Source organism: Anomaloglossus baeobatrachus, chromosome 10 (genome assembly GCF_048569485.1).
Source record: "Anomaloglossus baeobatrachus isolate aAnoBae1 chromosome 10, aAnoBae1.hap1, whole genome shotgun sequence".
In the NCBI taxonomy this organism is placed as follows: domain Eukaryota; kingdom Metazoa; phylum Chordata; class Amphibia; order Anura; family Aromobatidae; genus Anomaloglossus; species Anomaloglossus baeobatrachus.
This window is the reverse complement of record NC_134362.1, coordinates 38,734,941-38,749,945: the sequence shown is the minus strand read 5'-3', so window position 1 is coordinate 38,749,945 and position 15,005 is coordinate 38,734,941. Positions and strand designations below refer to the sequence as shown.

Here is a 15,005-nt window from a genome sequence, read left to right as displayed (position 1 = left end):
ACAGATCACCTCCTCCTCCTCTTTTACAATGCCTGATAACACCTCTATAGACAGTTGATAACACAGGATCAACCATTCACAATAGGTGATGTCACACTTCACCTCCTCCTCTTGTAAAATGATTGGTAACACCTCTATATACAGTTGATAACACAGGATCCACAGGATATGACATTTTTTAAAAAATGTATTCACCACTCACAATAGGTGATGTCACAGCTCACCTTTTCCTCCTGTACCATGACTGATAACACCTCTATATACAGTAGATAATACAGGATCCCGTGTTCAGAATAAGTTAGGTGATATCACAGCTCACCTCCTTCTCCTGTACAATGACTGAAAACACCTCTATATACAGTAGACGACAAAGGATCTAACATTCACAATAGGTGGTCACAGCTCACCTCCTCCTCCTGTATAATGACTGATGATAACACCTCCATATACAGTAGATAACACAGGACCCATCATTCATAATAGGTGATGTCACAGCTCACCTTCTTCTTATGTACAATGACGGATAACACCTCCATATACAGTAAACAACACAAGATCCACCACGAAGAATAGGTGATGTCACAGCTCACTTCCTCTTCCTCCTGTACAATGACTGAACAGCTCTATATACTGTACAGTAGATAACTCAGGATCAACCATTCACAATAGGTGATGTCACAGCTCACCTCCTCCTCCTGTATAATGACTGATGATAACCTCTATACACAGTAGATAACACAAGATCCACCATTCACAATATGTGTTGTCACAGCTCACCTCATCCTGTAAAATGATAGGTAACACCTTTATATACAGTAGATAATACAGGATCCCACGTTCAGAATAGGTGATATCACAGCTCACCTTCTCCTCCTGTACAATGACTGATAACACCTCTATATACAGTAGATAACACAGGATCCACAGGATATCTTTTTTTTTTTTTTTTAATGTATCACCCAATGTATCTGTGGTTTTCCTCATTGGGTTATTCAAGATTCCGGAAAAACAGCCAAGCGCGCTTAGTTATTAATTATGTGGAGATGGAATTATCCCTTTAGATACCATGCAATCACAGACCAATTTTTCCTTATCTTTTATACGGATTTAAAAGAGGTTGTTTGTGCAAAAAGAAAAAATCATTCCTCTAACTCCAAGACATGGACTAACACCTACATTTGGTGGCTTGTCGTAGGTACTTCCATCGACCGGCTGACGGCTCAGAAGTTATGTTCGACCCTGTGTCCATCATGAATGTGGACATTCTGAATTATTGCCAGAAAGAGGCTTGGTGTAAACTTGCGTTCTATTTGCTGTCCTTCTTTTACTACCTGTACAGGTAAGTTCTCGATTTATCCTTTTTGGACATAAATAGAATGTGATATGATGATATGTATACAGCGAGACTCGCACGCACACCACGATTGGTGGAGGGATGCGGGCACTTGAAATGAGAGCATATTCTGATACACTTCATAATCAGGCTTAATTACCTGCCTTTTTCAGCTGCCTCCATAACATTTGATATGCATAATAATCACCTTGTCATTTTCATCAACAGGATCACTTACATAAACCTTTCGGAACCTCCTTTTTCTTTACTGCTGAGCGCAAGAACAAAGTATAGCGAGGATTTTAGTTGCAGAGTAGAAAGCAAAAGAAAGTACATCCTAGAAATCTCACATAGGAAACAAATTTTGACTCTATAGACCTATGAAATATGCATGAACGTGAACCTTTGTGGCTGACATGGGGGGTCACCGGTGCTCTAGATACAGAGCGTCACCCGCAGAGAGAGCAGCGGCACCAATTTTGGGTTTATCCTCATCTTGTGCTTATATTAAGGGTTATTTTCCATCGATATTGTTGGACATCTTTGTAAATACAAGCAATTTTGCGTGATAAAATTTTCAGCCGTTCTTTTGTTTACAGCTCGTTGCCTTGGAGACCGACCACCGCTGTTAGACAGCAGGACATGCGCAATGCTTTACAAAGTTGTAAGACGCCTTGAAGCTGGCGGCATTGGTACAACGCACTGTTATCTCTTTATCCAGGACAGTGTAATGTCTGCCCGGAACCACAGTCCCAGGATGACTGATACGGACAGGATAGAGGAAAACCACTCACTAAGCAGAATCCCAAGAATCCTGAAACCCTTTAACCCTTATACGGGGATTTGGAATAACACAGGACCCTGGAGATCACTACGTGTGATAGGCTGCAGTCCGATGAGAGTAGTAGTCAGGCAGGGTCAAACCAGGAGATGCAGAACAGGGACAAAATCGGCAGACAAGGACGGAGTCAGGAAACCAGGCAGAGGTCGAAACCGAAGATTGCAGTGAGGTACAAATACAGCAGGCAGAAGGGTAGTCAGAGAGCAAGCACGGGTCAAAACCGTATGAATATCCAGAGCAGGGAGAACCAGAGTCTAGCAGGAGTACAAAACTATATCTGGCAATGACCAGCAGACAAGAGGGGGAATTAGAAGGGTGTGGTGTCTTCCCATTGGTTGTAGATGAAATGTGGTAATTTCAGAAGACACACGCCACCTACACTCACCCAGTGGTACTGCAGTTCCCAGAGAAACCCAGCCTAGTGGATGAGTGGAGCCTGCGCCCACCAGAGCCACTGGCACCGACTCCTCCCCTATCACCAGCACAGTCCATGGTGGGAATACGGCGGCACCTGGGGACAGAAGTGGGAGTGGACTCTGGTGGGGACGTGACAGCCAGCTTCAGCGTATTGTTTACAAGCTAGAAAGCGTCGGTGGTCTTTCTCCTAGGCAATGAGGTCAAGCTGTAAACAAAAGTGTTCATCTCAAGAAAGGCTGCAAATTTTAAAAAGGAGTAAATTGCAAAAGTGCTTGTTTTTACAAGCACTATCCAACAATATCCATCTATAAACTTTTAGGATATACTGTACAAAAAAAATGCATGCACTTCTAGCAGTGACTAAACCGTGATATTACCATGTTACGTCTGTAGAAGCCTCAGTGGAAAAGGATTAAAGTCGTTGTCATAATTTGGCAAGTTATTACCTATCCTTGCTGATCACTAGAGGTTTGAATGTTGCTACCACCACCAATTCCAAGAATGGGGCGATGGCTGGGTATTTGTGGTCTTACTCCTCCTTGCTGACCACAGCGACCACCACCAATTCCAAGAATGAGGCAGTGGTTGCGTATTCATGGCCCTAGTCCTCCTTGCTGACCACGCAACCACCGCCAATTCTAAGAATGGGGCAGTGGCTGGGTATTCATGGCTACTCCTACTTGCTGACCACTTACCACCACCAATTCCAAGAATGGGGCAGTGGCTGGGCATTCATGGTCCTACTCCTTTCTGACCACAGTGACCACCGCCAATTTCAAGAATGGGGTGGTGGCTGGGTATTCATGGCTACTCCTCCTTGCTGACCACTGACCACCACCAATTCCAAGAATGGGGTGGTGGCTGGGCATTCATGGCCCTACTCCTACTTGCTGACCACTGTGACCCCCGCCAATTCCAAGAATGGGGCAGTGGCTGGGCATTCGTGGCCCTACTCCTCACTGACCACTGCGACCATCGCCAATTCTAAGAATGGGGTGATGGCTGGGCATTCATGGCCCTACTCCAGCCATTGTTTATAGAACTATAGAAGATGCTTCATTTTGAGGAGGCGCAGTTGCTTTTTTGGGATCGGTGGGAATGCCAGGACCTCCAGTATTAGAAAGTTACCACCTATCCCATGGATAGGGAATAATTTGCCAAGTTGGAACCACTACAGCATGGAGGGAACAGCTTGTAGGATTAGATTCTGGCCAATTCTTCTACTTTCTTCATTACTGGGTGACACACTGAATTGGACCCTTTGGGAACCATGATTTGGATATTTTTTCTGAGCCCCCTATTTTCATATACTCCATAGGACACCTCTATGGCATATATGCATGCTTACCCCTTATATTGGACATCGAATATTAAATTATAATATGGATATAATATTATTGGCCTTGTTCACGTCCACCACCACCTCTATGGTTATAGGTTTCTCTGCATTGTAGAAAAGTGGTCTCTATCTGCCTGTAGATCATCCTAAAGTTGTATAGATTGGAACCATACTGTTCCATGCAATCCATATACAATAAAATGTTAGAATTGTTAATTTATGAGAATTCAAAGCACCAGATAATTGTTTGTTAGTGCTGGCGCTTAAGGGGGTTTTCTGGGACTGATATATTGACGACCTATTCTTAGGCTTGGTCATAAATATCACATTGTTGGGGCATCTGGCACCATTAGAAATGACGGGTTGTCCAACATGAGTTTATGGATCCCGGAATCCTCTGTGGAGTGAACGTTTCGGCTCCGTGTGGGGTGCCATTCCGGCACCAATCTACTACTGATGGCCTATTCTTAGGATGTCATGAATATATCAGTCCTAAACAGCCCCCTTAATAGTCATAGGTAATGAAAATATGTTTTATTAAGGTTTTTTGTAATAAATAACATTATCTACATAATAGGTGATATAGGTTTGATCGCTGGGGGTTTGACTTCTGCGTCTCCCACTTATCACGTGAACAAGATTCCCGAAACCTATAAAGACAGAGTAGTTGAGCTCATGGTTGACCACCACTCCATTCACTTTGGATATGGAGGTCATCCATGTGCATAGAAATGAATGGGAGCATGGTCACACGTGCACATTACTACTTGGGGACCCTCATTCTCGTGAAAATGGCCAGACCCAGCGACCAAAAATGTATGACCTATCATGTTGATAAAGTGATAAATATTATTTAGGGGGCAACCCCATTTTTAACACACAAAAATTTATACAATCCCTACATACAAACAGCATCCTGTACTAATCCCACTTCTTCCTCGCACGCAGGGTGGGGGCCACTGTACGTTATGTCAACGCGTAGGATGCTGTGCCTCTTCTGGTGAGTGAAATGCCCCATGCCCCTATAAATGCCCCCACTACTAGACTCCCTTCTCGGCACTTCCACTTTCTGCATGCTTGGATTGACATTCAGTCCTATATATTGTCCCGGGGAAACACAGCCCCAATAGTAAGCCCACTCGATTGTGACAATATTTTTCCGTTTCCTCGCCAATATTTCCCACTCAAATGTCAATGTCTTTTTTAGTAGCCAAATTTCTGAAATCTAACATTTTTTTTCTCTCTCTCTTTCTCCCTTCACTTTACTTTTCACTGTCTTTTACCTCCACCCTAACTGCTCGTACTTACTGTTTCTCCCACTTTCTCATCCTCCACCCTAACTGCTCGTACTTACTGTTTCTCCCACTTTCTCATCCTCCACCCTAACTGCTCGTACTTACTGTTTCTCCCACTTTCTCATCCTCACCCTAACTGCTCGTACTTCCTGTTTCTCCCACTTTCTCATTCTATCATTTTCTTATTGTACTCCCACTATATTTTCCCATGTTGTCTATCCCATTGTCTTCTCATCGCCCGTTTTCTCTTTTGCCCCTCATTGCCTGTCATCCCGTCCTCCCCCCATGGCTTCCTCTACGTCTCTTTTATTCCTACTCTCAGTATGATATACACACTCGTCACTTTTTGAATATAGCCAGTTCGAATACATGAATTCAGGAGACAAAGGATTGAAAAGTAACAGAGGGTTGGAGATTATTGCTAATAAGAAAGACGAGAAGGGCATCACTCCATCCATTTTGCCTAATAGTACATTATTTTTCTCTTCCCGGGTCATCTCTCTTTTTCTTGCCCTCCCTTTTCATTCTTTTTTGATTTTCCCTTTCATTTCCGTCATTCCCTATTTTAGACTGCTGCTGGCTTACAGCTCTTATATGTCTGTTTGAAGTCTGTGACTTTATTTCTCTAGATACTGTGTGACGTTTACTGTCAATAAAGGATATATCTATATATAAATGTACCGGTGTCATTCTTGTATTCTGAAATACTTGTCACTGACGCATCTTGCAGTTTTTTACTTTGTTTATTTCATATGAAAAAAAACTTTGCTCTCTAATAAAGTACGGTACTTTTTATTTATATTGATTTATATTTTCCGGCAACATTTTCCACATACACTATATGGATAAAAGTATTGGAATACGACTATCACCTGAATCCAGGCTTTCATTCAGTCTCATTTACACAAGTCTATAACAGACGGACCCTCACCTACCCCCTCTCCCCAGTGTATAACATCCGGTCCCTCGCCCCTCCCCGGTATACAACACCTGGCCTCATTGCCACCGGTGTATAACATCCGGCCCCTCACACCCCAGTGTATAACATCTGTCCCCATTGCCCCCGGTGTATAACATCCAGCCCCTCTTCCCCAGTGTAAAACATTCAACCCCATTGGCCCCCAGGGTATAACATCCAGCCCCTAGCTCCCTGGGTCTATAACATTCAGCACCCTTGATCTGAGGGTACAACATCCAGTCCTTCACCCTTCAACCCCATTGCCCCCCAAAGTATAACGTCCAACCTTATTGCTCGCCCCAGTGCATGATATCCAGCCACTCGCCCCCACAATATACCACATTCGGCCCTTGGGGTATAACATCTGGATTCCCACCCTGGTGTATAACATCTGACTCCCTGCCCTGGTGTATAAAATCGGTCCCTCACCCCGGTGTACAACATCCGTCCCTTCACTTCAGTGTATAACATCCGGCCCAATTGCCCTCCAGTGTATGACATCCGGCCCCTCATCCCCTGGTATATAACTTCCATCCCCTCACTTCAGTGTATAACATCTGGCCCAATTGCCCTCCAGTGTATGACATCCGGCCCCTCATCCCCTGGTATATAACATCCGGCCCTATTGCCCCCCAGTGTATTACATCCAGCCTCTTGTCCCCTGGTAATAACATCCGGCCCCTCATTTCCCGGTGTATAACATCTGCCCCTATTGCCTCACAGTGTATGACATACAGCCCCTCATCCTCTGGTGTATAACATCCGGCCCCTCATCCCCCGGTTTATAACATCCGGCCCTATTGCCCCCCAGACTCTTGTCCCCTGGTGTATAAAATCCGGCCCTATTGCCCTTCCAGTATATGACATGTGGCCCCCTGCCCCAGTGTATAATATCCGGTCCCTCATCCTCGCAGTATTACATCCAGCCCCTCACCCCTAAAGTATAACATCCAACCTCTGGCGCCCTCCGGTGTATAATATCTGGCAGATCTGATTGAAACCAGTGTGGTCCTATCATAGGAGACACCGGGGTGACAAGTCCAATGAGGACATTTCTTCCCTCCTAAATTTTCCCCTGTCACCTGAGAGTGATATGATTGAGAAGTGGAAGGAGCTGCGGGAACTGAAGCAAGAAGTGGACAACCTGTAACGTTGTAAGTGGGGGGGCGAATGCTGAGGAGCAGAGGAGAAAAAAGTCACCGATGCTCTGTTTAAACCATAACTGCAGAGTCCAGACCTCTTCTGGTAACATCAGCACAAACACTGCGCCCACCGGAAGCTTCATGGCCGAGCAGCTGCAGCCATACATCACCAAGCACAATGCCGAGCCATACATCACCAAGCACAATGCTGAGCCGTACATCACCAAGCACAATGCTGAGCCGTACATCACCAAGCACAATGCTGAGCCATACATCACCAAGCACAATGCTGAGCCGTACATCACCAAGCACAATGCCGAGCCGTACATCACCAAGCACAATGCTGAGCCGTACATCACCAAGCACAATGCTGAGCCGTACATCACCAAGCACAATGCCGAGCGATACATCATCAAGCACAATGCAGAGCCGTACATCACCAAGCACAATGCTGAGCCATACATCACCAAGCACAATGCTGAGCCATACATCATCAAGCACAATGCAGAGCCGTACATCACCAAGCACAATGCTGAGCCGTACATCACCAAGCACAATGCAGAGCCGTACATCACCAAGCACAATGCTGAGCCGTACATCACCAAGCACAATGCTGAGCCGTACATCACCAAGCACAATGCTGAGCCGTACATCACCAAGCACAATGCTGAGCCGTACATCACCAAGCACAATGCTGAGCCGTACATCACCAAGCACAATGCTGAGCCGTACATCACCAAGCACAATGCCGAGCGAAACATCATCAAGCACAATGCAGAGCCGTACATCACCAAGCACAATGCTGAGCCATACATCTTCAAGCACAATGCAGAGCCGTACATCACCAAGCACAATGCTGAGCCGTACATCACCAAGCACAATGCCGAGCCATACATCATCAAGCACAATGCAGAGCCATACATCACCAAGCACAATGCTGAGCCATACATCACCAAGCACAATGCCGAGCCGTACATCATCAAGCACAATGCCGAGCCATACATCACCAAGCACAATGCTGAGCCATACATCACCAAGCACAGTGCCGAGCGCCGGACGGAGCGGTATAGCCGCCACCACTGGACTCTGGAAGAGACGTGTTTTGTGCAGTGATGGATCTCACTGCTCTATCTGTCTGATATGAGTCTGGGTTTGGTGATTTCAGAAAAATATTACCCTCCTGACTGCATTGTGCCCACTGTACAATTTGGTGGGGATAGATAATGTAATGGGCTGTTAACCGGCCTCGGCCCCTTAGTTCTCGTGAAGGGAAATATTTATTCTTCAGCACAAGACATTTTTGACAATTGGAGCTTCCAACTTTGTGAAATAGTTTGGGGATAGCCCCTTTCCCCATGACTGTGACCAGTGCACAATGATCCATACAGCCAGGGTAGGGGTAGTTTGGTGGAACAACATGACCGACCGCACAAAGCTCAGACCTTCACTTCATGGAATAATATTGGGGTTACCTAAAATGGATTTTTGAGCCCGGCCTTTCCCCAACATCAGCGTCTGGCCTCACAAATGCTCTTCTGGATGAAGGGGCAAACATTCCCACAGACACTTCTGTAACACTTGCGGCTGGTGTAGTGGCAGCGAGTGGGATTAGCTGACCCACTGAACCACAGGGGGGACCCAGGCTTACCCCTTAGTGGGAGGGGCATAATTAAGCACCCACCGCGAGGTGGGCGCAAGGTACCACTCCCAGGGCAGTGACCAGGACTGTGGCAGCTGACCCCAAGACAGGTGACGGACTCACTCTTAGACGGGTACAAGCGGGGTGACTGAGGCAGATGGACAGGCGGGCATGGACAGGAATGTGGGCACGGTAGGGATGGACAAGTATGGGAAGACATGTACTGAAGATGGCCACAGGGATAACAAGACAGGAACTCAGGACCTGACAACTAGCTAGATAGCAGACTGGAGACTGACTGACTAACTAGAGGCGTTGCGTAGGCACATCCCCTAATGGGAGGATGCCTTAAATATATAGTGCCTCTCACCCATAGGCTGAGAGGCATTTCCTGGAAATATCGTGCAGCTCTTTAAGGCGAGGGCTGGTAGGTACGTGCACGTCTTAGGTGCACTCCCAGGAACCCTGTGCAGCATGTACAGGGCCCCGGAGGGAACGATGGCAGCAGCACCCGTGGATAACTGGGGGACTTGGGGGGTAGGACGCAACAGGGCCGGTACGGTGAGTAAGCTGGTGTCTCTGCAGAGACGCTGGTTATTCACCCTCCAAAATCTTGTAGAAAACTTTCTCAAGAGAGTGAAAGCTGTTATGGCAGGAGAGGGAAAACAGCTCCATATTAATACCTAGGTATTTAGAAAGCGAGGTCTTAAAAGCTCTAGTAGGTGTAATGTGTAGGCGTCCTGATACTTTTTTCCATGCAGTTTGTGTTTAGCTGTACTGACCTTTGTAATCCCATTAAATGTCAAAAAAGTTCAGAAAAAACACCAGGGTACAATCATCAAGTGAGTTTAAGCTTTATTCTTAACTCTTCTTATAAGTAAAATACAAAATAATGAGCAGCAAAAAATCAGACCAGACTGGTTCAATGATTGATTAAAAAGCGCAAGCGGGAAATCTTTCATAGATAAAATTCATTCATTTCAGTAAAATAAATAGCCAGAAGGGATGGATAATCTAAGAAAGACTTTATAATCCCTCTGCTCAGCTTCTCTGCGTGGTAAAAACACAAAAATATTGAAGGCAAATGCACACCATTAACATTCATCATGTATCCTCGTTTCTGTACCTTCTATGAGGTTGTAAGCTCCGCACAATGAAGGAGCAGTTGGGGATTTGGGATGTCAAGGGGTAATGACAGGACAGGGGCCCCTAGGCTGGCCCTCAGACTGGGGTCTCTGTCTTTTCTCTTATCTCAGAGGTAGGTTTGATGGTAGCCAGGTCCGAACCCCCAGCGTGACCCTGACTCCTGTCCGAGCCCTGATCTTACTCTCCCTCTCCCCCACCCTTGGGGTGGGCTGGAAAACACAAACACAAAACCCTACAAAATGACACGGACAAGGGAGAATGTAAACTCATACACACAGTACTCAAAACACAAAGGAGAGACAATATGTGTACTGGGAAACAACGGAGAAGGGGAAGGAAGTAACGCACAACAGGGGAACACTCACATCACTTAGAAGCGCAGCACGGATTACCATAAACAGGAAAATCATCAAGACTAGGAATCGCTAGAGTAAAAACTGAAGCTATCATCAGCACATACTGGAAGAAAGCCGTGCTTTAAATAGGGAAGAGACAGCTGCATAAGGCAATTAGCAACCTGAAGTCTTAGGTCCTGCACACCAGTCTGCAGGAATTAAAGAGCTGGTTCACACTTTTTCATTTACTGACCACATCGATATTATGTTGAGAAACAAGGTTTCTCTCAAATACCTTGGGAGGCCAATAGTGCCTGTGAGCTGCATTATTACGGTCTGCTCACCCCCTTCGCGTGACCCCCAGGCTCCGTCATCTCTCATGTCCGGTGATGTCAGGTCAACTTCCAGTTGAGCTGACATCACCATGGCTGGCCCCAATCTTCGTGCGTCACTGCGCTGTACGCGGAGTTTCACGGCTCGTTACAGCCCAGTGTCGCTCCCGCTTGCAGCATTCTGCAGTGAAGGAGAGCGCACGTGAGATGCTGGGCTGTGATGCTGGGCTGTGACGAGCGGTGAAATGCCGCCCACAGCCCAGTCACTCAGGAAGACTGGGGCCGTCTGGGGTGATGTCAGGTCAACTGGAAGTTGATGTGACATCACCAGACATCAGAGGTCACGGAGCCCAGGGGGTCACGTGAAGGGGGGGAGCGGATTGCAATAGCTCAGCTTACAGGCACTATTGTCAACACAAGGCATTTGAGAGAAACCTTGTTTCTCAACATATCAATGTGGCCAGTAATGAAAACGGGTGAACCACCCCTTTAACTCCTTCAGAGAGGAAGACCAGTGAACCTGAACTCTCCAACACCCAGCTCAGGCTGAACAATACAGAAGCCTCAGGTTGCTTGTCAGGCTCTGTGGTGTGAACAGACTCTGACAACACCGTGCTCGCAGGTGTGTGCAAAGCTGACCATCGCATGACAGGGAGCTGAGGTGCCTTTTATTAGCTCACTGGTCAGACTCCCACACATTCTGGTTCAGGGGTGTACAAATCATTGGTACCTGTGTAGCTGAACTAGGGACCGTAATGGGGTCCATTTCTACCCCAAAGCAGGTGGAACTGTGCATTATGATGAGTTAATGGACACCAAAGGGCCCATATATTGTTCTTGCACAGCCGCCTGCTTCTATCTGTATCTTCCACTGCTCAGGCTGGATATAGATATTAATAGAATAAATCATCCACATTGCTTTTATTTTTTGGAGTGTATACAACAATTATCCTGGTTTGTGTCTTGCTTCTGCCTTTGGCACATGGGATCGGCTGCAGCTGTTATATGTCTCTATACTGGTTGGGAGTCTCACGACCATTCCAGGTGAGTGATTTTCCCATTAAAAAGTCACCATCTTTTACACTGGTAAGACCCTATTACGCTCCGTATATACACAGCTTATTTTCTGGATATAAATATTAACAGCTGGAATATCTCTTTGATGGAAAAGGATACAGAATGTCGCAGTGGATTTTGACTTCGTCATCAGTTTCTTAATTCTATGTTGCAGCGGCGCCTGCCCTGGTATAACGTTCTGTTCCTTTCTCCCACATTGAAGTCCTTGGCTATTTGCAGATCTCTTAAGATGTAATATTCCGGCTTCCTGCTCCCACACTGCTGGGTCTGACTGAGTGCAGTTCTTACGAGTAACATTAGCGGTACTAATCTCCCACACACTGCTGTGTCTAGATGTAAAGTCAATCTTCTCATGCGGAATATTCATTCTCCCATGTGTGGTGCAAACGTGAATAACATCAATCATCAACATCAAAACTATATGTATTTTTATAGGCTATAGTATATACGCTTCCTAACAAGTGCATCTTATCAATCGAGTGGGAGACGGCAAGGTGCGAAACATGCAATTATGTAATCACAATAGAGGGAGCAGGTGCACCGCACCACCGCATATAGGTTTTGGATTTTTTTTTTTTCATCAAGTAGATTTAACTACTATGTCTTTGGGGCCAATTTTTTCCTTTTCTACTTAAATGCATGGAATGGGGGTTTAAAATCATTTTTGCAATTGGGTTTTATTAAAAAATTGACCTCATCTGGCAGGGCAGATCAAAGTATTGTAGTGCGCCTGCGAAGGACCTCAATGCCGGCTAGTGTGAATGATATAGGACATGTCATGCACCAAGGCTTCAGAAGAAGAAGGACAAACATGGCCCAAAAGAGGAGGCCCCGGTATCGGAATAGGGAGCCAGCCATACAACCATTTAGGTAAGTATTATAAAGTCATTTTTACATTCTACACAGTGACATGGACTCTTATATACAGCATGTTAGAATGCTGTATATAAGAGCCCACTGGTGGTGGCCGTAGCTTATAGCCACCAAATCTGGTGACAGGTTCCCTTTAAAGCCAATTAATTATCCAGGTGTCAAATTATTATAATTATTTATCGGCCTTTAGATCTATTTCGAGCCATGGCGACTTGATAGATGAACACTATGTAGAAAGATTGATCTTAGGCAGCCTAGATAGATCCACTAGGGTTTTCTCTGCCTAGATAGGCCGACCAGGGTCTTCTCTGCCTTGATAGGTCCACCAGGTTCCTCTCCAACTAGATAGGTCCACCAGGGTCTTCTCCGCCTAGATAGGTCCACCAGGGTCTTCTCCGCCTAGATAGGTCCACCAGGGTCTTCTCTGCCTAGATAGGTCCAATAGGGTCTTTTCCACCTAGATAGGTCCTCCAGGGTCTTCTCCACCTAGATAGGTACACCAGGGTCTTCTCTACCTAAATACTGTATGTCCACCAGCGTCTTTTCTGCCTTGATAGGTCCAATAGGTTCTTCTCCGCCTAAATAGGTCCACCAGGGTCTTCTCCGCCTAGATAGGTCCACCAGAGTCTTCTCCGCCTAGATAGGTCCACCAGGGTCTTCTCTGCCTAGATAGGTCCAATAGGTTCTTCTCCGCCTAGATAGGTCCACCAGGGTATTCTCTGCCTTGATAGGTCCACCAGGTTCTTCTCGGACTAGATAGGTCCACCAGGGTGTTCTCCGCCTAGATAGGTCCACCAGGGTCTTCTCCGCCTAGATAGGTCCACCAGGGTCTTCTCCGCCTAGATAGGTCCACCAGGGTCTTCTCTGACTAGATAGGTCCACCAGGGTCTTCTCTGCCTAGATAGGTCCAATAGGGTCTTTTCGACCTTGATAGGTCCTCCAGGGTCTTCTCCACCTAGATAGGTCCACCAGGGTCTTCTCTACCTAGATACTGTAGGTCCACTAGGGTCTTCTCTGTCTCGATAGGTCCACCAGGGTCTTTTCTGCCTAGATAGGTCCAATAGGTTCTTCTCCACCTAGATAGGTCCACCAGGGTCTTCTCCGCCTAGAGAGGTCCACCAGGGTCTTCTCCGCCTAGATAGGTCCACCAGGGTCTTTGCCTAAATAGGTCTACCAGGTCTTCACCATTATCTTGATAGTATCAAGCAATTGGGTTGATGATCTTCCTCTTCGTGTTGTTCTTCTGTTCATCTGACCATGATGTCCTTCTCCAGTCATTACCCTCTTCGTATGAGGTGTCCAAAATAAGCAAGTCATACCTTGGTGATCTTTGCTTCAAGGGACATGTCTAGCTTGATTTGTTCCAAGATTTGTTTGTTCTTGCCATCCATCATATTGATAAGATCCCTTTCCTGGAGTCAACTAAGATTCCAAAAATATGTGCATGTACCAATCTGGCTTCAGTTGTCATCATCCTTGGATACTCTACCGTGAAGTTATTAGCGACTGTCCATCTATTGATATCAGCAAAGACAATAGTTAAGTCTTATTTATATAAGTCTAAGACGGTAATAAAGGCTTCTAGCTCCCCGCCACCAGAGATGGAGTTACAAACTCAGCCAAGTGCTCCTGGCTTTTATCATAAAACCCCCGGAAATTAATGGGAGTTATGGGAAAACATTGCACAGTGACTTACACCGTTTCCAAAATTCCTATTTGTTTCCATAGTTGTTACACAAAACACTTAACTCCTGTAAGTCCAGGATAGATCTATGTTACTTTTCTAAAACAGGAGAAGATCCCATCCAGTCTTGCATACAATGGGGGAGCTAACACAGTTTCTAACTCCACCATTCTGTTTTAGCCGTTCTTCCCACAGGTAATTTTAACATAGCTGCTAAGCCATCCTTGGACAAAGGTTAAAACTATTTTCCTTTTGACCTTTCTTAACAAAACCATTTTATACAGTGAACATTAAAGGTCACCACGCTTGCACTAGGCTTAGAATATCCAGCAGACCTCACATCATGTACTCATGTGTCCACTGGAGACAATAAGTAGAGCATAGTAACAAAAAGAGACAGCTGTACTCTGTAGTGCTAAAATATGTGGAACAATGAATATGGGAACATAGACACACATTACTACTATGAAAAACATGTAAAAATTGAGATACTTAGAACACAAAAATGGCCAGTTTTATGTGAGCCCAACAGCCAACGCCAAGGCGACCTCTTTTTGATGACTCCCTGCCAATTCTAATGCCCCTTGAAAAACT

At 45.7% G+C, this 15,005-nt stretch overlaps 1 protein-coding gene across 4 annotated transcripts in view; it reads left to right on the top strand.

The window, feature by feature from the left end:
• The window catches only part of CNIH2 (cornichon family AMPA receptor auxiliary protein 2), a 119,597-nt gene extending 113,696 nt beyond the window's left edge, over positions 1-5,901 (top strand). For 2 of the 4 annotated variants that reach the window (XM_075326242.1, XM_075326240.1), the window contains 3 exons: positions 1,196-1,339; positions 4,879-4,930; positions 5,548-5,901. In XM_075326242.1, the coding sequence (XP_075182357.1) occupies positions 1,196-1,339; positions 4,879-4,912 (178 nt within the window). In that variant the 3' untranslated portion in view covers positions 4,913-4,930; positions 5,548-5,901. The remainder of the gene's footprint in view (positions 1-1,195; positions 1,340-4,878; positions 4,931-5,547) is intronic. The other 2 variants (XM_075326243.1, XM_075326241.1) reach the window with 1 other exon arrangement.
• The last annotated feature ends 9,104 nt before the right edge of the window (positions 5,902-15,005 follow it).